Source organism: Carassius gibelio, chromosome A4 (assembly GCF_023724105.1).
Source record: "Carassius gibelio isolate Cgi1373 ecotype wild population from Czech Republic chromosome A4, carGib1.2-hapl.c, whole genome shotgun sequence".
NCBI lineage: Eukaryota > Metazoa > Chordata > Actinopteri > Cypriniformes > Cyprinidae > Carassius > Carassius gibelio.
The window spans coordinates 25719577-25745900 of record NC_068374.1 but is presented as its reverse complement, the minus strand read 5'-3'; the positions used below and the strand labels follow the sequence as shown (position 1 = coordinate 25745900).

Sequence of the window (26324 nt, the reverse complement as noted above, 5' to 3'; positions counted from 1 at the left end):
TGCTTTAAACAAAATACATTGTGTCAAAGCAACTGAACAACATTCATTAGGAAAACAGTGGGTCAATAATGCAAAATGATAGTTAAAGGCAGTTCATCATTGAATTCAGTTATGTCATCTCTGTTCAGTTTAAATAGTATCTGTGCATTTATTTGCAATCAAGTCAACGATATCGCCGTAGATGAAGTGACCCCAACCGAAACTCCATCGGTGACAGAATGGAGAAAAAAACCTTGGGAGAAACCAGGCTCAGTTGGCAGAAACTTAATTGGGAAAAAAAATACAAAACAACAACTTAACACAAGCACTTAAAACATGTTACGTGCTCCTCACGTGCTCTTATTGTTAATAACCTCATAAAATCTACACAGAAAAATGAAACCAGATAAACCAGGATTATGTTAATCTAGTCCAAATGTGTGTCTGGAATGATATCAGCATTGACAAAGTGGTCCAAAGTCATTTTATCTTAACCTTCCTATTCTTATTAAGTTCACATTAGAGTGATTTACTTTAAATGTATTTATCTTCCATAAACCAATTCCATAAAGATATATCCTCTTTAAGTGCAATACATCAAATAGTGGCCTCTTCAAACCTAGTCATGTTTGATCGTGGAGGGAAGGAGTGAATCATGAAAGATTATGCCTCTCCAAATCCCTGTAACTAATGCATGAGTCTGTCTTCCTCCTTTGCATCCGTGTAAGACCGAGAGGAATACCAGCCTGTTGATTGACAGCGAGGGGGTATCTTCAAGATGCTCCACATGCCGACCTCTCCGTTCTCCGTTTCCTGCCATTTTCTTAATGGACACTTAACTCTAGTGCTGGACCTAATAGCCCCTCATTCGATCATCTCATCAGCCCCCTCAGAGGCGCTCCTGTGGATGGAAGCACAAATGGCAGTTTTAATAAGCCCCTAGGTTTATCCCGCTGGCAGCGGGGTTGCTGTTTAATGCGCTCCTCCGTCGCTTGTGCCGTTAGAGTTCCAAAGCTCATTAGATCTTGGTATTAAACACCGCTGTGGTCCTTCCGCTGTGATTCTGTGAAAACTGTTAGATCTAAGCGGTGTTCATTACGGACAGGAAGATGCCCTTTCCTGCTTTATTCCTCCTTTGCTTTATGTTGGGCTTGCAAATCTGGTTATCCAGCATGCCGTGCATGTGAGTCTTTGCTTCTAATCAATGCTTCTCTTTCCATCTGCACGTTCAAGGTGGTTTTTTCCCTATCTCTGCGGGGAGAGCTCGGCAAGGGGATGGAAATATCACAACGCCTTTGATGGATGCGATTGGTGTCGAGACGTAGCTGGCAGATTGCTGATGCACTGTTCTGTCTACTGCTGTTCTTTTTTATAAAGGTGTCAGTCAAAACTTGACCCCTGACCCCACCTGTGTGCCGAGAGGAAGCTCATTCCCACAAGTGTTCTTGTTGCTCAGTGGTAGAGCATTGCATTAGCAGTGCAAAAGGTTGTGGGTTCGATTCCCAGGGAACACATGATAGATAAAAAAATGTTAGCCTAAATGCACTGTAAGTCGCTTTGGATAAAAGCGTCTGCTAAATGCACAAATGTAAATGTAATAGCCAAAATAACATCTAAAATGTATCTTAATAAATAAGTAAAATATTTAATATTTATTATATTTTATGGAAATTTGTTTTAATGTTTAAATATATTTGTTTATGTTTTAATTATATATATATATATATATATATACAGTTTTGTTCAAAATAATAGCAGTACAATGTGACTAACCAGAATAATCAAGGTTTTTCGTATATTTTTTTTATTGCTACATGGCAAACAAGTTACCAGTAGGTTCAGTAGATTCTCAGAAAACAAATGAGACCCAGCATTCATGATATGCACGCTCTTAAGGCTGTGCAATTGGGCAATTAGTTGAATTAGTTGAAAGGGGTGTGTTCAAAAAAATAGCAGTGTGGCATTCGATCACTGAGGTCATCAATTTTGTGAAGAAACAGGTGTGAATCAGGTGGCCCCTATTTAAGGATGAAGCCAACACTTGTTGAACATGCATTTGAAAGCTGAGGAAAATGGGTCGTTCAAGACATTGTTCAGAAGAACAGCGTACTTTGATTAAAAAGTTGATTAGAGAGGGGAAAACCTATAAAGAGGTGCAAAAATGATAGGCTGTTCAGCTAAAATGATCTCCAATGCCTTAAAATGGAGAGCAAAACCAGAGAGACTTGGAAGAAAACGGAAGACAACCATCAAAATGGATAGAAGAATAACCAGAATGGCAAAGGCTCAGCCATTGATCACCTCCAGGATGATCAAAGACAGTCTGGAGTTACCTGTAAGTACTGTGACAGTTAGAAGACGTCTGTGTGAAGCTAATCTATTTTCAAGAATCCCCCGCAAAGTCCCTCTGTTAAAAAAAAGGCATGTGCAGAAGAGGTTACAATTTGCCAAAGAACACATCAACTGGCCTAAAGAGAAATGGAGGAACATTTTGTGGACTGATGAGAGTAAAATTGTTCTTTTTGGGTCCAAGGGCCACAGGCAGTTTGTGAGACGACCCCCAAACTCTGAATTCAAGCCACAGTACACAGTGAAGACAGTGAAGCATGGAGGTGCAAGCATCATGATATGGGCATGTTTCTCCTACTATGGTGTTGGGCCTATTTATCGCAAACCAGGGATCATGGATCAGTTTGCATATGTTAAAATACTTGAAGAGGTCATGTTGCCCTATGCTGAAGAGGACATGCCCTTGAAATGGTTGTTTCAACAAGACAATGACCCAAAACACACTAGTAAACGGGCAAAGTCTTGGTTCCAAACCAACAAAATTAATGTTATGGAGTGGCCAGCCCAATCTCCAGACCTTAATCCAATTGAGAACTTGTGGGGTGATATCAAAAATGCTGTTTCTGAAGCAAAACCAAGAAATGTGAATGAATTGTGGAATGTTGTTAAAGAATCATGGAGTGGAATAACAGCTGAGAGGTGCCACAAGTTGGTTGACTCCATGCCACACAGATGTCAAGCAGTTTTAAAAAACTGTGGTCATACAACTAAATATTAGTTTAGTGATTCACAGGATTGCTAAATCCCAGAAAAAAAAAATGTTTGTACAAAATAGTTTTGAGTTTGTGCAGTCAAAGGTAGACACTGCTATTTTTTTGAACACACCCCTTTCAACTAATTGCCCAATTGCACAGCCTTAAGAGCGTGCATATCATGAATGCTGGGTCTCATTTGTTTTCTGAGAATCTACTGAACCTACTGGTAACTTGTTTGCCATGTAGCAATAAAAAAAATATACGAAAAACCTTGATTATTCTGGTTAGTCACATTGTACTGCTATTATTTTGAACAATACTGTATATATATATATATATATATATATATATATATATATATATATATATATATATATATGAAATTACTATTTTACAATCATTTATTAATTTAAATATAAGTATATTTTATTGCATTTTATATTGCATTTATTTTTTAGGGAAGTATATATTTGAATGTTAATGGAGTTTCATTCATCTTGGTTGTTATGCAAACAGTATTTATATATATTTTAGATTTTAATTAAAATATTCGCAGGAGTTTGCATGAACGCCAGATTCTATTTCCTCTTGCAAATTTTGCAAGGGTCTACAACTAGGTGTCAGAGGTTACATGCATTCTGTAAATCCACGGCGGTACAATAAGACGTAGCTTTAAAACTGTGACAGGATGTGGCATGTTCACTGAGTCAGAAGAAAACGCCACAGGGCCCCTGTTGCACAGTGGGTTACGGAGCAGCAGAGCCCATCTCTGTGTCAGCATTGCCTGAATAATAAAAACAAAAAGCATTTTGTTCTCTTCTGTGTAGCACTGTGGCTCTACAGGATTGGCTTTCATTCTGAAGTCATCACTGGATGTGACAGAAAGACATCATGGTGCACAGTGTGTCTTTTACATCACTGCTGTCTTCTTGTGCTGTACAGCAAATGGTTATAAAGTGATATTATGTTAAATTTTAATTCTTTTTCTCCCGTAAAGACCATAAAAGGCCTTCATATTGCATTTATCAGACACATATCTGAATGAAACTTATTTTCAGCATGAAATAATATAAGGATGGACTTGCTTCACCAGTCTGCATTTGATTGGATTGTAAAAAGTATAACACGGATGCTGTAATATCATTGGCTGATGTTATTTTACCTATCCCGAGTGGCTTGTTACATTAAAGCAGAAAAAAAATATGATTAAACAGGCAAATCAGATTTAATGTAAAGTTATGAAAAGTGAAATAATGTGTTTTGGCTGTGGCCACGGTTTTGGACACATTACATTTTAATATATATCTTAAGTTTTATTTTATGTATTTTATAACAGATTTATGTATGGTAATTGTATAAATATTAAATATAAATATATTAGAGTATATATGCCTTTTTTAAAGAATGGTTTTTAGACAGCGATGAATAGAGCAATTTTTGGCTATGTTTTCAGTCTTCATGCTGGTTGGAACAGGAGCAGTCTGCCCTCAGTGGAGGGTCAATTATGTCATCCCATGAGTCTCTGCTTGGTTGTGGGAACATCGTTTCCCTCCATCATCAGTTGAAAGAAACTTAAAATAGCCTGTTTACTGCCCCGGGCAAAGCAACATTACAGCCACGTGAACCTCTTCGTGGAACCTTCAAGTGCAAAAGTGAGTTGCAGCACCGTTGCACTGTTTTTGCCAGCAGTAGCGCAAGTGTTGTTTCCTGTTGTTTCCAAGATCTGTGCATTGAGGACGACTAGAGACCTTCATAGCCAGAATACATATTTATTTTATTTAGGCAGAGAAAATACTGTTCAGAGAAAAGGAAAATAATTGTTTTGTTTGCTTTGTTTTCATATAGTTGGCCTTCACACAGCATAGAAAGAAGAGAAGAACATAAAATAGGCAAATATGTGGATGCCCTGCACTGAAAAGTCATCCACATTGTTAAAAGGCTAGATGATTAGGGTAATTGAGCATTGTGTGCTAACAATTGAATTATCTGCACTGTTTAGGGAGAGTTTGTGTGGGACATAGATGCCCTTTGGGTCATCGGCTAGTATTTTAGTGGGCGCTTTTGGCTGTACTAAGACAGTCGTAGTTGTGCTTATGAGCGAACAAACGGAATAAAAAGAAAAGTGTGGGTGGAAAAAGTGCCTCTGGTTATGAGGACAGACTGAGCTGCAACAAAACAGGGTTCCTAGAAACTGGAGGAGAAATCAACAGTCACCCAGAAATGCATTTACAAAGTCTTATACACTTTGATGTACTGTAAAATATAAGGCGGAGTCTATAAAATCAAGTGTTTTGCTTTGTTGAGTGAGATTGCAGCCCAAGGTCTCAATTAACATTTGATCGGGCTGGCTGAAGTCCTTATCATCTAAGGGCAGAGTTGGCTCTCTAAAGGGAAATGAGGTCTGAAAACACAGTCTTTAGTAAAAGGCAATTTCGGGTGAGAGATTTCTAGCTAAATGTGAGGTTTTTGTAAAATAAACTATATATATAATAATTGTTTTGGAGACCCAAGGTGTGCAACATTTCATGAACTCCCTCTTACATGAATGTACAAGAATATAATTTACTTTGATTGTAATTAAAATCACCAGTTAGAGAATATTACTCATCAACCATCAAACAATTTTTAACCGATTAACTGTGAAGCCTCCCCCTTTTTGTAATTTGATAAAGGCAATTTTAAATTTCAGAACACAATCTTCCTCCTCCTGAGCTCTATTACATTTAATCTAAACTAATTTAGCACAGCAGATATTAATAAAAAAAAATCATAGTTGGCAGATTTCTGTAATAGCACAGAAACAAACAACGAAGAGCAAAGAAGGAGAGATGAGAGAGGAGAGGCCTGTCTATGTCGATCTGGCACAAGGGAACACTACAGTCCAGATGCAGGCATCCTTCTGTCAACTTCCTCTCTGATTACATGGGGACGGTCATGGCAGCTGTTGGGCACATAGGTCAGAGGTCACATGTTTTTGTTGTTGTCATGATGATGGCACTGGCTGCAGGCAGGTGGATCCAGGAAGGGAAGCTCCTGTTCTGTGCTGTGGATCCGGAGAACTCTGGAGTTCAGGTCCACGCAGCACTACAATAGAGAGCAGATCACTGCATCACATCTACAGTATCTTTCTGTAATTCAATAATACTGTCATGCATTGACAGATCACAGTCTAAAGACCTGGTTTCGGTCAGTGAACATGTTTTGTGGTTGTTGTTTTGCTACTGTAACAGTCTGAGGAGCATTCATATATTTCAGGAGAACAGAGTGGCTGGAATGTTTTATTCTGCTGTTTAATATTTTATTTTGGACATAGGCCTGCGCTGGTTTCATGGAGCCTTCTCCTTGCATACAATTATCTTTTCTTCTTACAAGAATAGTCATTTGCATATTCTTGTACAGATACTGTCCTCGCACTTTCATTCTCGAGCTTTCTCTCTCACGTCCCTTTTTATAGCTCACTCTATCAATCTTTAAAAAGGAATTTTTTTCTTCTTTTAATAGCATTTAGCTTCCTCCTCATAACTCATGCAAACCTCAAAGGGCCCCCCCTGGCATTTGAAATAATCTCAAACCATATTCAAAGCTGATTCAATATTTAGATATATGCTCAAAAAATAACTCGCCCATCATGTTCAAACCCACTTAGTGTCAGGACCCATCTAACATAGCCTCAGAACTGCTTATGGAAGTGTTTTATAATTCAGTTTCTTTCATGTTATGTCTGTAATCTCGTCAGCTGTGATTTTATGATAGAACTGATACTTTTGATCATGAGCATAATCATAATCATCTAAAGTTTTTGCTAAATTATGTAAATATCTTTGAGGCAATTATGAGGCAATCAATTATGATTATAATTTTGACAATTAAACTATGAACATAAGATTGTAATTTGTATTTATTAATGCATTTATGTGTATGAAGAGGTTTTCAGTAAAGGAAAAGTAAAAAAAAAAAATAGGTGTAAAAAGTTATTAAAAACATTATTTATCATTATTTATTATTAATTAATAACAAAAAAGAAAATATATATATATATATAATATTATCTAAAATATAAATTTTCCAGGATAAAATGGTACTTAAGCATGAAAATAAACACAAGCAAATCATCGTATTCTGCATTAAAAGTGGCATTAATATGTTTAAATGATTTTCATGCATGATTTGCAGCAGCACGTTTTTGGTTTTCAAAAAGACTTTATCCATGCATTTTAAGCTCAAACTGATAATGCTGAACTTTCAAAAGCCAAAGACTATTGGGTTAGAAATCATATATTAGGAGATTTGAAAACAAGGTTAAAGAAATGTAGGGCTTACTTTGAGTTCCAGCAGGGTCTGTAGACCCAGGCACACCTCAAATGTGGCGTCCTCTGTGAACGGACAAGAGATGAGACAAAGAGAGAAAGTTTATCCCCTTTAGGCATAATTGTATTCTTTCTCTAATTAATAGAGCACATGAGGAGGCTTTATTAAAACTGGTGCCATTAGTAGCTTTATAATATATCTGTATGCAATGCATGCAGAAGACAGGGTCGGCACTGTGCCCAGGTCATGTACTCGTCTGTTATGTAATTCCTCTATGTTGCCCACGTCTCTTTGTCTGAGCTTTCCCTGACTGCTGTCTGAATTGGAAAAGGTCAATGCCTCAGTCTGAAAGCTGAATGCATGTACAAGTTGAAGAGATGTATGTGGCTATCACTTTTTGCACTCTCATAAGACTTTTCAGTTGCATCAAACTTATATTTATGACTGTTTGAAACCGGTGAGTACCGAACTCTTTGGAGAATGTCCTGGATGTCTCTCAGCTTTTTCTCTATTCAAATCAAATCTATGAAAACATGGTGTAATCATTGTATGTATATGTTTTTTTTAAAAGCAATAGGAGGTGCATTTTCAAACTTTGAATTCTGACCTATGACCTGGGCAGTGCATTGCACTCTTTCTCTGCCCAGCTGCAGGTGCAGGGACTTCACTGTCTCCACTGTCGAATCACTGAGCGCCAGCTTGTCATGAGGTTTGTCTTCAAGGTTGGTTTTCAATCTGCAGGAAATACAAGCACTTAGGATCTAATGTCATTTTTGTTTCATATTTTTGTGACCAATTTCTTTCAGCATTCTGGATTCTAGAAATGCCAAAGATCAGCATTTATATGAAATAAATAAAATTACTAATAATAATGATACATGTTTCTTGATGACCAAATCAGCATATTAGAATGATTTCTGAAGGATCATGTGACACTGAAGGCTGAAGATTAATGGATGCTGAAAATTCTGCTTTGCCATCTGAGGAATAAATTACATTTTATAACATAATCCAATATAAAACAGTAATTTTAAATTGTAAAAATATTTCCTAATATTACAGTTTTTCAGCATTTTTCATCAAATAAATGCACCTATTTTAAAAATTTGAATTTTTAATTAATTAAAAAGTAATTTAAAAAAAACATTCTCTGTTTGTTCAGTTGATTTCAGTAATTATGGAGTATATATATATATATATATATATATATATATATATATACACACACACACACACATTTTAAAGGAAACTGTACACTCAGTTTCACTAATAAAATTACATTAATGAATAATGATTGGTGGTTTTTCATTGCAAAACATAAAAAATACCACAATTTATCAGCAAATTCTGTCTGTGTGTACAGAATACACTTACCCAAGTCGTCTGCAGCATGTTTTAGAGATGTGGTTGTGTTGGCACCCTGTGTTTATGGATAACATCACCTCTGTATCTTCGCACTGCAACATAAACATTTAGTCTTAACTCAGATGAATTCCCTGATAAAAAATGTTGTTTTCCCCTTGTGATGCCTTTTCCACACCGTTCGTGTGACAGGAATTTTAAATGGCAAAACACATTATCAGTCAGGGTCTAACAACATAGCTCAGTCTGCTAGTTTCACACAGATGCCAAGTTGAGACACATTATGTTGAAGCATGGATATTAGCTTTTGTTCTTTTAAATAGACAATGCCAGGTTTTGTTTTTGCACCGTCTGACAGTATCAGGATTGATCGTTTAATACCGTCGGAGGATAATAGTGCTGGTTAATAATAATGGACCGTCACTATCAAAGGTACACCTGACGTTTCGCTTCAGTGAGTCGGTTTATTCTCAGTCTGTCCTTTCACCCGAAATTCCATCAGTGCTTGCAGAATCCAGAGCTCGACAGATAAATAATGACCCTGTGCTTTTGCAGCATTTGCTCTTTGGAAGCTCTAAGTGCCTGTTCATCCTGCTTGCTTGACATTTATGTGTAAATAATTTGTTTCGGTATTAACAGAATCAGTGGGATTTTAACTTATTAGCCTTCCGCTTGTCTTCTGATGGATCCTGTCACATGTTTTGGGTCATACCTCATTAACACGTGTGTAAACAAGTCACAAGTGGATAATTAATAATAGTAATAATAATAATGATATCCTTTCATGTACATTTGCCCTTAATGTTGTTTAGTAAATATAGCCGTTAACAAAAACAATTCATTCTCTGAAGTATTTCAAGAGAGTCTAGTAATAATAATAATAATAATGATAATAATAATAATAATAATAATAATAAAGGAAGTTTTCTTAATAGATCAAACAAACTTTCATTTAGGGTTTTTGTGTTGGAACATATACACATTATGTTTAAATATATATATATATATATATATATATATATATATATATATATATATATATATATATATATATATATATATATAAATATATTTTTGCCTTCGTATTTGTATGTTTGTATAAGTTTATATATTTAAGTTGCGGTGGTAATACAATTTTACTGAAAACACCTAAAGTTGTCTGAAATGTGCATAATATTATGTATGATTTAACTAAATATTTAATCATTGTAATAATAAATGACATCCTTTCAAGTAAATGTCCCCCTTGATAAAAACAGTATGACCATTGGAATGAAATATTTCCAAGAGTGGTGTAATAGTAATAATAATAATAATAAAGCAATGTATTGAATATGTTTAATATTTAATACACCATTCATTGCATAATAATAATGGCAACAACAATAATAATAAGAAGAAAAGTATTATTAGCCTATTAGTGTCGTTCTGTTTGTGGCATATGGTCTCTCAGCATGCGTGAGGACTTAAAGATAATAATGCTCCACCCACACACAGCTAAAGCGTTGTCAAGCTTAGGTTTTGCTCTTTGCCTGTTTTTCTAACTATGCATTTAATGAGTGAGGGGTGAGGTCTGTGTATGCACTGTTCTACTGTTTAAGATAAATAAGTGGATGAGAGCTCTGTTGCAACCTCTTAGAGCTTCCTGTCACTCAAGGTGAGCCGTCACCCCCGCAACTTTCCTACCACATAAAAGGTGGGACGCACCATCTCAGTCTCTCATTGTGGAAATATGGGGGGCCATTATGCCCCTCTCACACATTGTTCCATCCCAGTTAGCATGTTTCACAAACACTTGCATAGACACGCAGGTTTCCTTAGATTGTTTCACACTTGTTCCTTCCTCTGCTAGGTTTCTAGTGCTGTGTTGAAAGTGTTTTTGTTGCAGTGCAGGACACCCTGAATGAAACCCTTCAACATAAACACATTGAGGTGGCATTGCACTATATAAGACAAACTCTCAATCAAATATGATTTCCCTGCGCCCTATGGTACGGATCTGAAAATTAAAGGAGTTTGTTTCTTCATTGGAACAGATTTGGAGAAATTTAACGTTACGTCGCTTGCTCACTAATGGATCCTCTGCAGTCAATGGGTGCCATCAGAATGAGAGTCCAAACAGCTGATAAAAAAACATTACAATAATCCACAAGCAAATCACATGACTCCAGCCCATCAGTAAATTATGAAATGAAAAGCTGTGTGTCTGTGCTTTCTCCCATAAAAAAAAGCATCTCGTCTGAATCAGGAGAGAAATATGTGCAGATCAAGAACAATTTACCGTCTCTAGAAAATTGTTCTAAAAGAATATATCAGTGCATTTTGATTTGAGAAGACAACACAGTATTTAATTTTTCATGGGAGGGAGCATTATTATGGACTATGGACTGGCATCCTGAGCAAGGGTTTAAAGTTAAAACTTCTTAATGATGGATTTATTCCTGATAAACACAAATACGTTAATTGATTGTCATGTGGATTACTGAGATGTTTTTGTCAGCTGTTTGAATTCTCATTCTGACGGCACCCATTCACTTCACAGCATCCGTTGATGAACAAGTGATACTAAAGCAAAAGCAATACTAAATTTCTCCAAATCTGTTCCAATGATGAAACAAACTCTTTTACATCTCGGATGGGATGAAACCACAAATTTTCACTTTTGTTTGAGCTATTCTTTTAAGTGAAGAATTTTTTTTTTTCTTTTTTTCATTTAAATTAAAGATTAAAAATCCGAAATGGAGCAAAACTCCTAGTGGATGCTGAAACAGTTGAACTTGGTGAGATACTCCCTTTGTGAGTTGTGTTATGTCTTTATTTGATTGCTGCTATATAATGCCTGTGTATATGGGTGCACTGGTGCGTGTGGGATTCATGTAATGATGGCAACTCTGCAGGGCAAAATCATGCATGACTTCTCTGCCTCAAAGTGAAACTTATCTTTCCAGAAGAGGAGACATGAACCACTATGGTGGATTTGCTACGTAAAACACTGCCCCACTTATCTGGTTCTTCATTACTGAAGCTTTAATTAGATGCTGATGCTTTCTTTTCGTCTTTCAGTTCACCTATGATAATACGACCGCATGCGTATTCCAGAACATTCAGTTCATTTGAAATTCAGATGACAGTTTCATTAATTTAACTTAAAACGGAATCTTATTGCACATATGATGGCCAAATGTTTTGTATAATAACATTTGTTTCCTGCCAAAGCGTTCCTTTGTAGTTAGTTTTCATTTTTGGGTGAACTGACCCTTTAAGTCAAACTACAGTCAGCTGGACATAATCACAAATTAAACTCTGCTAACAGTACATTTTGCCTTCATTTTTAGCTGGACAAGCTAAGGTAACCTATTTTCGTGATTGCCTAGTTTGAGTTGAGAACTCCATTGACTGGTCTTGTTGTTCTTGGATTGTCAGCTGACGTGTAGACTGAGAAAATTAGCTGCTGTTTGGTTCACACCGACCCAACCCTGTGGTTTAATCTACTTTAATTTAGGGTCTGTTTTTACTGCACTCAATCCCTGCATGAATGGAGAGTGATGAAGATGGGATCTTGCAAGATGGATGATTGTAATGATGTTCAGTCTGTTCTAATAATGCAGAGAATGGTGGAAAGGGATGATACTGGAAAACCTTGAAATATCATGGAAATTTAAAGTTGTTATTTCCAGGACTATTTTTATTTTTATTTTTTTAATTAAAAAAAGTTGTTTAATAACCTCAAATGTTTGGAGAAACCATGGAAATTTAAAATAAAAAATTGGAGAAACCATTTAATTTAAAATAATTGTTACAAATGTTTTTATCTATTATATATATATATATATATATATATATATATATATATATATATATATATATATATATATATATATATATACATGTGTGTGGGTGTGTATCTTATGCACTGTTACGCTCCCATATATACTCCCATTCAAAAGTTTGGAGTCAATAAGACTTTTAATGTTCTTATTTAGCAAGGAGACGTTAAACTGATGAAACATGACAGTAAAGACATTCACTATGTTTCAGAAGAATTCTATTTTAACTAAATTAATTTTTTTTTTTTTTTTGAACTTCCTATTCATCAAAAAAATATATCTATTTTTATATATATATATATATATATATATATATATATATATATATATATATATATATATATATATATATATTGTGGTTTCCATATAAATATTAAGCAGCACAATTGTTTTCTACTTTAATAATAATAATAATAATAATAATAAAATAAAATAATGGACTTTTGAATGGTACAAAATATGACCCAAAATTATGACTTTTAACAATATTGGTATTATTTAGTTCCTTCTGTCCTTGTGTTAAAGTTGTTATATCACCATAAAATTAGTCACTTTCACCCCAGTTACATCATCTGTATTGTAAAATTTGGGCTTTTTAGATGCATACTGGCCCTCTAAAACCCTCTCAAACCCGACCGTCGAGAACAATCGGCTGCGAGGAAAATAAAACCATGAGTCATAGGGAGCCAGAACTCACGTTTTGTCATTATGGCAAGCTGTTATGGCTTCTATTATGGGTACAGACAGCTGAAATAGGCTGGAAAGAGCTCAGCTCATCAGTGTGAATGCTTACCTTACACTGGACCACTAGAGCTGAGAGGTTGGATGCTCTCTCGCTCTCTTTGAGATCTTTTTTCGTCTCATCTTCCATTTTGTTTTTCTGTTTGGACTCTGTCTTTCCACCTGCATCACTGCTGTCCCCTTCATCTTCATCATCCTCGTCCTCATCAGACCTCAGACTCTTCTCGCTCTCCTCCGGAGACTCCTTCTCCTCAGTGGAGTCATCCACCGTGCTCTCGCTCCTCTCCTCTGGCTCTCCGCCCTCTTTGCTGTCTGCCAGAGGGGAGCAAATATGAGATGGGGCGTCCCGGGCCTCTCCACGCAAACGTGGAATGTGGCCCTCCAGGAGACGGCGCTGAACAATATTATGGGGCTGCTGTATGAGGCACATGGGAATAGGAAATTATGTTAGTAATGTTTTAGCCATGCTAGGCTGTGCTTGAAATAGCATACTACTATAATACTGTCGTTTGTATGTTTTTGAGAGTATGCTGATTTTCTGTACACATTAAGAACCTTAATTAAAATTAAACAAATGTAATGTTAATCCATTTTTTGCAAAGTGTAGGATTTAATACAAGAAATATATATTATATACATATATATATATAATTTTTTAATTCAGTCTACTTTTGTGTCAACAAATGATTAAATGAGATTACAAAAAAATCTAATTATTAAAAAATATATTTTTTAAAGAATTTAGAAAATAATAAAAGATTATCATATGTAATTTTTAATTACATTGGGCAAAACATAAATTTTAAATATTACACTAAATTTAAATACAATGTTAATATTAAATATTAGTAAAGTGAGTATTCAATTAAAATGTAAAATATGCACATTATATTACATAATAATATTACATTTTAATATGGAATTCAATTAAAATATTAAATAATATATAGTATATAAATGAAATTATTGTCTAGTGTCAATCCATGTTTTTTATTTCATTCTATTTATTTATTGGTTGATTTTTTTCTTTAAATAAAACTACTGGGGAAAATAATTTCTCCTTTATTCTAAGTAATTTTTATCAGTAAGATACTCAAATTGCTCTTATCAGTAAGAGCAATTTTGTAGACTATTATTCTGCTGAGCACTTTCTGTTAATTGTTTTTCCTGTGGGAAATAAAACAAGTTCATGGATGTTTTATCAATCCGTTTATCATCACTGCAGAGTTAGAGAGTAAACAAGTGAAGTAAACAGAGAGTCATTGAGTGCTGAAGTTAACTCCATTACTAATGATGTCGGTGCCAGAATGACTCCCATCACTTTAATTACTGCGTAGTTAACTTCCTGCATGTTTCCTAAAGTGGAAAGTCAACCTTCTTGGAGCAATTTGTGCAATTTAACAAATTGCCGCAATTCAAGTCTCCTTTGACATAAAAGTAATCATCTCAAATAAACTTCCTCATAGATTTCTGGGTTCCTTATGCACCTGATACTTGATAGTGATTCTATTATTCTGCTTTATTTCTTTGGCTGGATACACACTGGCTTCACATAGTGAAGGTGCTGTGTTACTATCTAAGCAATTGCTTATACCTGTAACTTACTTAGACTACAGCTGTCATTTCAACAACAGAGCGACCTAAGGACACCAGACTGTGATTTGATCTGCTTTTAAACTTTCTCTGCTTCTCTAATAATACAATTATCAGGACCTCTTTAAAGGAGCACTCAGATATTCTCAAAGGGGAAGCTGAAAATACACAGAGAAACCTAGATCTTTCCTTCCTTTTCAATCCCATCGCTTTCATCTGCTACATGTAGTGCTGCTCTTTTGTAACTCAAAACATATGCTCATACTGTTCAAAAATGCTTGAGATGAGAGCTGTGTTTTGGGGAGTAGTTAAGAATATATTAATAAATAAAATATATAAAAAAAAAGATTATAAATATAAAAATGTTAAATTAATCATTATCCCCACTTGCAAATGAGGGAAGCATGCTGGTGTGCTTATGAAATTCAAACAGCATGGTTTGAGCATCCTCTGGCAATCCTCTAGCAAATACAAACTACTACTACTCACCGGCACAAACAAGGACTTTTTCAACTCTGCTGTGCTTTGCTTCATGTAAACCTGGTTGAACGGAGCCATCCTGGACAGCACGGTGGATTATTATGTTTTTATATCAACAAAGGCTTGTGTACACGTGACAGTTTTAAAGAAGATGTGCTGCCCAAATTTGGAAGCGTTCTTTATTAACTATAAGCCTTTTTTTTATTCGCCACATGAGTTTTCCTCGTTTATTCTGGTGAGTGCATACATTCCTCCTGACACGTGTGTGAGCGTGGCGCAAGACCTGCTGGCTGATCAGATCACATGCACAGAGCAGCATCACCCAGACTCTTTCATAATCATTCTCATTGATTTTAATGAAGCGAATCTCACCCGCAAACTGCCTAAAAAAAGAGAGCATGTCACATGCCCCACCAGATACACCAATACACTGGACCATTGCTGCACAGTTTTAAAGGATGCATACCACTCTGCTGAATATAAAAAAACTGTTTACAAGCAACGACCCTACATTCTGATCTTCAACATATCACTGGAGCTGTGTGAAGTCCCCTCCTGCTTCACCATTATCCCTGTACCCTAAATGACTACAGACATATTGCTTTAGCATCTGTGGTCATGAAGTTATTTGAGAGACTGGTATTGTCCTACTTGAAGGACATTTCTGGACCCCCTGCAGTTTGCTTACTGAGCAAACACGTCTGTGGATGATGCACTCAGCATGGGACTGCGACATCTGGACAAACCAGGGACTTATGCAAGGATCCTGTTTGTTGACTTCAGGTCCGCTTTCTACACCATCATCCTGACAGACAGGCAGTAGCTAGTAAGGCTGGAAAAACTCAAATCCAACACCCTCACCATCAGCACTGGAGTTCCTCAGGGGTGTGCGCTCTCCCCACTGATCTTCTCCCTCTACTACACAAGTGACTGCGCATTTAAATACCCCTCTGTCAAACTGTTTGCAGATGACACCACAGTCATCGGTCTCAACCAGGATGGAGTTGAGTCTACTTACTGACAAGAGGTTGAGCAGCTGGCTGTCTGGAGCAGTCACAACAACCTGGATCTGAACAATCGTTAGAAGAAGCCCCCCTGCACTCTCTCGTCAAACCAACATGAACAGGACTGTGGCAGCAAGTGGAGTCATTCAAAATTCCTGGGCATGACCATCTCACGGGACCTGAAGTGGGACAATCACATTATGAAAAAGGCCCAGCAGTGGTTCTACTTCCTTCATCGACTGAAAATGTCCAACCTTCCACAGGCAAAGATGACACAGTTTTACTCTGTCACTGAGTCGATTCTGTGCACTTCTATAACTGTCTGGTTTGTATGAGCCAACAAAACAGATATACAGGAAGACTGCAACAAACTTTTTTTATTGCCTCTCCCTCTCTATGTATTTCCCCCAGCTACCCAATAACACTATAGATCCGTGGCTGTGGGTTTGATGGTGTATAATAGCATTTTTATAATAGACTTTTGTTTATTGATTGAAAAACTGCAGTTGTTCATGTGGCCTATCCAACATCACAATAAGACCTTTGTACCTTTTGACTTTTTGCTATGAGATCAGCCTTTGTGACAACTCATATTTTCTATAGGTATGTCTTCAAGACTTTCAGATTCGTAGATTTTCATTTTCTGTCATCAAATAAAGTCACAGAGGTTGCTGCAATCTGTTTTCTTATTCATTGAGCCTTACAATAGTCAACAAGTCCAATACCATTTGATCAGACACTTTGTGATTTCCCCAATAATTCTGAGCCACATGAAACTACATCTTGACATAAAGTCAAAGGCTGAGATGACATTGCAAAGCTCATTTTATCTCAACATAATGAGATAACCTCTACGAGAGCACTTATGTTTCTGTTGACACCTCTTACAAAATGAGAAAAACCATCCAGCTGTGTCTTGCTGTGACAATGCTACATATCTTCATTGCAGCTGTACATCCAAATGCAGGTAAATTAGATTTTTATAATTGAGTTTATTACGTTGCCTGAAAACAAATTGCAAATTGCATTGCTCTTGTGTCCTACAGTTAGACAGACTAAACACAACTAGTTCTGCTTGACTTTCTCTCTGCTTATTCAGATGGCCATTGGTAGAGTGTGGGTAAACCGAAAAGCTGAAAGGTAAATGCCAACATCAGTGCTGTTGCTGTGCTGTTTGTTGGTTTGTTAGGGCATTGCATTGATCTGCTTTCAATCAAAGTTGTGTTTAATGAGAATGCAGGTGAAGATAGACTTATAAGCAACCAGAGCAACTGTACATTTGTTTACTCTGCCTACATGTATAATCAAATTTGGATATTGGCCGAAATAAATATGAGTACTGCGTTTCAGATTGTGCTAAACTTGCCGAATCAACTTGACCCTACAATGTACTCCATTTAGGTATTTACCTTGTGGTTAAGCTTTATCAGTGTAAGATCATGCATGTCTAAAAATGAAACGATGCAATGGTTTGATCACAGCACAGCAGTGAAGGTTGGGTATGACGTAACGCTTGTGTTGCTTTAGCCTAAATAAACATCCGCCCTGCAACATCAGCCATCAGAGTTAAGTCTAAATGAATCTCTGGCAGCCATTCACTTTAGACCTGAATGGAAAATACTGAGAAAAGACCTGCAGAGTACAGTGTGGACATAGAATGTTTTATATATCCATTTTATTGAAAAATAATAATGTGGGAAGCTAGTGTCACTGAACACCATAATCTGCAATAAAGGTTTTTAGTTTATTTTATTTTAGATAATATTAATGTTAAAAACTAGTGGAAAAAGAAGGTTAACGAAGAAGTGAGGATGAATGGATGATGGAAGCTCTTGATTGCTTTTGACCTCATGGCTCTTCTCATTCAGCCTTACAACTGAGAATGAGATGCTAAGAAGAGCAATATGGACAGGCCACCTGTATAGAGTCCACCTTTATTTATATATATATATATATATATATATATATATATATATATAGATTTATTGAAATAATTAATTTGAAAATCTAGTGTCACCGAATACTATAATTAGCCAGCATCAGTGGTTGATTGCGATATCACTTTTTTTACATTGGTTAGTTTGTAATGTTGTTGTTTGAGCATAAACAATATCTGCAAAGTTACAGTGCTGAAAGTTCAATGCAAACAGAGTCTTTTAAAATTCTGTCAGTATATTCCTATAAAAGTGGTAGGTAAGGGACTACAACGAGCTTCTTCCCAGATCTGTTATGTCATTAACCCAGATAAACCCCGCCCCCGGGAACACGCAACAAAGGGGGCGAGCCATGTTGTGCTGCTTTAGAGAAGAGGAAGAGAAAACTAGGGGTACACGTAACAAATCTGTGCACATAAGAATTGCGATTCTGTCTTCTAACGATTCTAACGGATTCACAAGTTTCAAAACCAATGTTCTAAAGCAGGGGTTCTCAATCCTGTTCCTCACATCGCCCTGCTCTGCATCTCTCTCTCTCTCTCTCTCAGCTCCAACAAACTGTTCCATTTATACACTAATTTTCACAAAGCAATGAGAAGCGTATACATGGACTTATGTATGGTTGCTGTGCTGTTTTAAAGCTTTAATCAGAAGAAAAAAACATATTAAAAAGTAACAGAAGCATTAGCATGTACAAACAACAGCTTATCTAAAAGTATAAGACAACAACAAACAAACATACCATTAAGAGCCGTGCTTGCACAGGTTATGCGATCCTCATCATTAATATTCTCTGTGTCTCAATCGGGATCAAATTGATAAGCAATATCATCATTGTTTAAATACAAACAGAGCACATTCTGAACTTGAGGTGTGGAATGTTCAGACGCACTCGAGGGGGTTTAGCGAATCACAACACACTGAGCCAGCTGACCAATCTCAGCCTATCGGATATTTCTGAGGGAGGGGCTTCATAATAACAGGAAATAATCAGGGCGGCAGTCAGAGAAAGGACAGATGGTGTGGAATAAAGGCAAATTGTGTGGAAAATAATGCTTTTTTTTTTTTAACTAAGCTTTAGACACGTTAGACTGCACACCATAAACACAATCAAGCCTAGAAAAAAAAAACAGTAAACCAACCCTTTAAATAAAACTTTATTACCCATGTTTCTCTCTATCTGGGTTCACAGAGCAGAGCACATTGATTCTGACAGGATTGATCATAGCATTATGCTCCTCTATCTCTCTTGCCCTATTTCCTTTGAGAGCCGACTATTGTTGCAGCCACTGAGTCACGTTGCCTTGATAGAGCGATGCTTTTGTGTGGTTCTGATAGTTGTAGATTTGAAAAGACTCCGTAACCTTGTGCATCAGATTATATAAAGTCATTGACACACCAGATAATAAATAAATCTCTAGTCATAGACATAGAGATAGAAATGGCCACCTTTCATTATACTTCCTACTTACTATACAGTCATGTAAGGGTGACATAATACATTTACGAAACATAATGTTTATGAGAGCAGTTTCTGTGTGTATTTTGTTCAATGTAACTTGGATTAATATATGAATATATGAAGACTTCTTAACTGTAATTTTAAAATCAGGTATGCAATGGACAGAATTAGCAAATCTCCCCTCGAAATCTATTCAGTCCCACTAAAATAATTATTTAAATATCCATGGTAACTTCTGGATGCTGCTAGGGCTCATATGAATGATTCATGATTCGTAGGTCTTGTGAATTAGATTCTAATTTAGGGGCAATTGTCGTTCCTGGTCTGTATCAGAAAAAGCTTTGCTCGACCTGACAGAGCTGATCATTGTATTTTCAGAAAGCATGTTTGGTCTAGAACAGCATGTCCAGAACCAGTCTATTGTTGAATTGTGGGTAAATAGAGGTCAGTGGCTATTAATATTGAAGTTTGTAGCATAGGTCATGGGGCATTGCATTGTGTCACTTTTACAACAATGTTGTTTCAAACGTTTATATTGTTGCCACTAATTGAGCAATGAACCGGACAGATTTGTTTAGGTACTATTTTTTTTAGTTTAGTCTACTTTGAGAGAACCGTATTAATGGGTGAATCTCACAAAACCGGTCTTCATATTTTACTGCTAGACATAAAATATTTAAGGAATAAGTTGCATTAAAATAGTTGTAATAGTTGTAATAATGTCCATACACTGAAAATCAGTGGGCTCCATTGTTGTTTTGGTCCCCATTGACACTCCTGGTGTTGACAAAAACAGAAACAATCTTCAGAATATCGTTTTTTTATGTTCCACAGAAGAAAGGAAGTAATACAGGAATGATATGAGGGTGAGTAAATGATGACAGAATCTTCATAAAATGTTCTATAAAGGAATAGTCAACCAAATTTTTAATATATAAATATATGCATTTGCTAAAAATGTACTCACCCTCAGGCCATCCGAGATGCAGATGAGTTTATATGATGCTTTAACATCGGAACAGATTTGGAGAAATTTAGCATTACGTCACTTGCTCACAAGTGGACCCTGAATGGGTGTCATCAGAATGAGATTGAAGCAAATAATTGAATACTTTAAGGTTTTATATGGACTATTGTCTTTAAAAAAATGTATTGAGAATATAGAGTGCAGAATAAATGTAAATGTCATGTATATATATACTGTACCTCGAACACCCTTATTTTTTTATTTCTGTGGTGAAATGTGACCTAGGGCATGATTTAGGCCTTTGGCCCAAAATACCTTTCTCTTTCTTTGTGTGTTTAACGGCTAAGAGCTAATTATCAGAAGGCAACAGGCTCCTCTCTCTCATTCATAGAGTCATGTGACCTGCCTAATGGCTGCTCTGCCCTCTTGATCTCCCGCCCCAGCACCAGACATCCTGTGACACACACAACATGCACAGCCAGCTGCTCACTCTCTCTCTCTCTTCTCTGTTCTGTTAACCCTTTCCCTTGCCTTCCCTTGTATTGTACAGCTGTTTTTCCCCCCCGAGACAGTTTTTTAGCATCTATCCAGAAGGAACATTTTGTATCTCGGCTCCTGTCAGTCCCCCAGAGATGTAGAAGAGGGAAAAAGGCTCAGCCATTCATCGAGTAACCTTAATAATTAGCGTTAATGTTTCTCATTAGCAAAACAGGATGAATGAGGCCTCTGAGGGGTTATAGTTGGGTCCAAAGTTCTCATTACTCACTTTTACACTGTTTTGTTTTTGTGTAGGTAAGGGACAATACTTGACAGTGTGATTAGCCTGGCGGGGTTTATTTTGCGAAATTGATTGGAATATCCGCCATTTTAGCTTTCTGTCCCTCCATTGAAACTGTGTGTACGGTAAAATGTCCATGTCCAGAAAGGTAATAAAAACATCAAAGTAGTCCATGTGACATCAGAGGGTCAGTTAGAATTTTTTGAAGCTTTGAAAATACATTTTGGTCCAAAAATAGCAAAACCACGACTTTATTTTGCATTTTCTTCTCTTCCGTGTCTGTTGTGACAGAGTTCAAAACAAAGCAGTTCAGAATCAATCACAAAAGAATCAAGCTTCAAGCTGAATCACACATGCGCAGTATCATCAGCTCCTCGGTTCTCGAATCAGACGCGTCTGACGGAAACGGATCTTGACTCGAGATCGAGTCAATCTTTCCTTCGTTATCTGGCTCAGCTTGGAGTTCATCTTCAGTTCTCTCTTCACAGCAGTTCAGTCAGTGTACTGTTTGAGTACATGAATTACTCCGGGATATTGGTTTGTTTGAACTCAGAGGGAGTGTCAGCCACATTAAAAAAGTTAACAGCTTAAGTCATTTGTGGATTAATGCGTATTGGAGACGTGAACTGTTTTAAACGATTAAGTTCGATTTGCTGAACTGGTTCAAGAAGATCCGGTTACATCAAATGATTCGTTCGCGAACTGGATATCACTACACTGCTGTGTTTTGAACTCTCTTTCACAACAGACACGGAAGAGAAGACAATGCTGAATAAAGTCGTAGTTTTTGCTATTTTTGGACCAAAATGTATTTTCGACATGGACAGTATACCGTACACACAGTTTCAATGGAGGGACTATGAGCTCTCGGATCAAATCTAAAATATCTTAAACTGTGTTCCGAAGATGAACCGAGGTCTTACGGGTTTGGAACGACATGAGGGTGAGTTATTAATGACATAATTTGAATATTTGGGTGAACTAACCCTTTAAGCTTTGTGACATGGCACATATTCTGCTGGACATGGTCAGCAACAATACTCAGGTAGGCTATGGTGTTTAAACGATGCTCAATTGGTACTAAGGGGCCCAAAGTCTGCCAAGAATATATCCCCCACACCATTACTCCACCACCACCAGCCTGAACTGTTGAGACAAGGCAGGATGGGTCCTTGCGTTCATGTTCTTTTCGCCAAATTCTGACCCTACCATCTGAATGTCCAATCTTCTATTGCTCGGTGAGTGTACATAAATTCTGCAGAATACACTGTGAGTCATGTGCTAAACCTCTTTTACACACATTCATTCATTTTCTGCCTACATGAGTTCTTCAAATGGTGAGAAATGTGCGGCCTTGGACTAATTCAACAGATAGCAGCAGCATAAACAGCACAGTTCTTCAGCGCATTAGGAAACAGTGTGAGAAGGATAGGTTTCTTTCTCTCTCTTTCCCCCATCTACATCTCCCGCACATGCTGATCTGAGTGTGCCATTTTCATGCTCACTGCTTTGCTTTCTTCGTTTACAACCAGAGAGAACAATGGAGTAGAAAGAGAGAGAGAGAAGAAGGGATTGCAGAAGGCCTAAGGCCCAAAGAACTGAAACAAAACTACGGTTACATAACAAGAACAATTTCACGTGACGCTCATGAGAGCAGCAAACCAGGGGGACTTGAGAACACTTCTACTATCATTGCCCTCACAAATAGACCCACTTCATCATTTAATTCATAATTTTATAGGATATGATTATTTGGAATAGTAATATACTTCTTGGGGTCCTGTGCCTGCTGAGCAACTGCCATTGAGATAATACATACAATTTCAAGCCTTCAGCGTCTTCAGATTTCTCTGTATTTCACACCCTGCGCTTCATCCATCTGAACACAATACTGCAGGACATAAACTTCATTTTATGCCATTAAGAGGCACACAGCCTACTGTACAGTGCAACAAGACAGTACCATCTGTCTAACTGTCAGTAGGTATTTGTCTGCCCCTCTCTCCATGGAACGACAAGCGTGACATATCTGTGCCACTGGTGAACGTCAAGATCGAACCCAGTGAATAACTGCTTATGACAGCTTCACAAAGCAGGCAGAAGACACAAAAAGAGAATTGTTTTGTTGTTGCTGTTTTTTGATGTAACACAAGCCATATAGTAATTTTAAAAACAGCTGCACAGACCGTAACAAAAAAAAAAACAGAATATGATATTCCTTGAGACACATTGAGCATTTAAATTGCTTTAAGGCAAACCACTCCACTGTCTGTGACAGCCAGTTATCTTTAGCTCCCACTTTTTAGAGACTCTGACATCGTAAGCTGTGCACACACGCTTCAGCTCTTCCCTGCTGTGCACAGAGATCATTTAAATGCATGATCTAATCATGGGCACACACATATAAACACGCATGTGTGCCTGTGAACTGATATTCTGAAGGTTTCCTGGAGTGCACCCTGCGAGTTTGGGTATGTGTCATCTAATCAGAGTAGCTAGAGAAGACAGTGGGGCAGTTATTATGCGGTAGAAACAGAACCAGTACAATTCAATGACTTTTGATGAGGGAGAGGATATCAGTAATTTAACAGAGCATTTGCTTTTGGTTTATTATTGGCCTGTTGTAAGGTAGTAAAAATTGACAAACCTGCATTATGGGGACCTTGTGGTGCCACTGAGACTTCATAAATGGACCGACATGGAAAAAGTGGTCTTTAAGTATTAGTATTAGGGGTAAGATATTATAATTATCTTGCCATGAGATAAACCATTATCCATGTGTCCACCAGTATTTCCCTCTAAGCTTCTGATGACGATGACATAAAATATGTAGGAAAAAGCTAGATAGCTTATCTGTGAGAAAAACACAGCTCTGATTAATTCATGAGAGGATTAATTTGTGTACCGTTATGGAGATTTCAACTCCATATATAGCTCTACAGAAGACTATAGAGGCCTCAAGCAGTAATATGCATTAGTGGTGGGCATTGTCAGTGACTCTTTCTGCAGGATAAATCTTTACACTAGTAGTGGGTGATAAGTGACATCTTTATGAATTCTTCCCTGCGTCCAAATGTGAATACTATAAAGTAGTCAAAAACAGTATGTGAAAATAGTTTGTCCGAATGCATAGTATTCATAAAACAGTTGGCGAATAGTATACCCGGATGACCTAGTGCTTTCAGTGAGATTCTGAAGTGTGCCTCCTAATGGACTCTTTATAATCCCATTAGGCCACAGAAGAGGAGCTGTGAATGACAGTGAAGCAACGCAAATGATGCTAGTCACATGGCAATGAGAACATGTCAGATCTAGTACATCTGGAATTATTCATACTACCTCCTCATACTACCTCATACATAGAACCTTTTTCTCATGTCTTGAGGAAGGTTCTTCATCAAATGTAGTACACAGAAAGTATAAGATGTCAAGCACAGTTGCTGACTCAATTTAACTGATTTATTTAGGAAAGAAACAAGCCAAGTTTTTATGAGTGAGTCATTGAATTATTCACCCAGCTGTTCGATTTGATTTATTCAGGAACGGAGCACTGATATTATGTACGAGAGTCGGCTTTGTTTGGCAATATTTTCATGGACAGAGCAAAAATACAGAAGTGGACATAATATATAAATGTAAATATCTCAATGTTAACCTTTGGTTTAAAGAACTGTCTTTAAGAGTAATGCCAAACACAGTTGCTGTTAGTAGAGGAGAAGCTGAATACTGGATCTACTGATGTGTAAGAAACATTCACTGCCTTGTCTGGAGTGCTAAATAATGCATCAAGTCAGCATTGTGTGATGTGATGCAGAAACATTTGAAACTGTTTACTTATTTGCATATATATATGTAGAACTGCATGCATGCATGCATCCTTTCACATATTCACACACAGTATTTACATAAGTAAATTCAGAACTGCCTCAACCATTTTATGGATAAACAAAAGAGCCACTCACCAGGTCTTTGGAGGTTCCCATCCTCTTCAGCCCATCCAGAGGCAGAAGATCCGCGGAGTCCTTGTGCATGAACTGAGTGGCCTGTTTGAGTCTCCTCTGCTGGTGCATGATGGCTTTATCTCTCATCTCTAACTCCTTCTTGCCTGCACTCATGGTTTTTGTGGATAAAATGCTAAATAAACAGATATTACCTACTAAACGGGCTCTAATGAAGCTTATTGTGGCACTGCACTGACGGGTGAGAGCCAGCAAGACCGAGACCGTGATACACAGCAAGACAACCTCGTTCACACACCTGAATGCATGCAGGCATTCAGTTGTGGAGTCAAAAATAGCCAATGTACCTCTGGATAGTAACTAACCGAACATAGGTTGGAATTACTCCGCGTAAGTCCCTTTTTGTAGCTTGTAATCTCTCCTGTGGCAGGTGATCCTGATAATCTTCTCCTGTTGATTGACAGCGGTCAGTCCAGTGCAGTGATTGGCGTGGTTGTCATGGTGAAGTGTGTGTGATTGTTGAGAGCTTCGGTCCGTTTGCGTCCCAGAGATATTCACACTGTCCTTGCAGCGCTGCAGAGGCGAACTGTCCTCTCCTCTTTCACTCTCATTTTCTATCTCTCCTCCCCTCCTCTCTCTATCTCCACCTCCCCCTTTCTTTCTCCACCTACCTCTCTTTCGCACTCTCTCTTCTCTCATGCTCTCTGCCATGTGTGTCTCTTCATCTTGCTCTTTCTATATCAGTTTTTTGAAGTGACTTCTTTTGGTAGGTAACATTAACTGGAACGATGAAGGGTCCTTTGAAAAGCTGTGTTCAGCCTTCATCTTTGGTCTTCTCGTTCTCACACACACACATGTGAGGCAAAACTGTAATAGACTTTCTTAG

The 26324-nt window shown here is 37.2% G+C and overlaps 1 protein-coding gene across 1 annotated transcript; it reads right to left on the bottom strand.

The window, feature by feature from the left end:
* Nucleotides 1-4776: 4776 nt before the first annotated feature.
* On the bottom strand, nt 4777-26031 carry LOC127974833 (nuclear receptor-interacting protein 3-like). The gene is made up of 6 exons (XM_052578379.1): nt 25442-26031; nt 13314-13676; nt 8706-8788; nt 7939-8066; nt 7344-7396; nt 4777-6107 (listed from the first exon to the last, which is right to left on the bottom strand). Exons 1-6 carry the CDS (start codon nt 25592-25594, stop codon nt 5988-5990), a joined length of 900 nt encoding a protein of 299 aa, XP_052434339.1. The 5' UTR covers nt 25595-26031; the 3' UTR covers nt 4777-5987.
* Nucleotides 26032-26324: the final 293 nt, after the last annotated feature.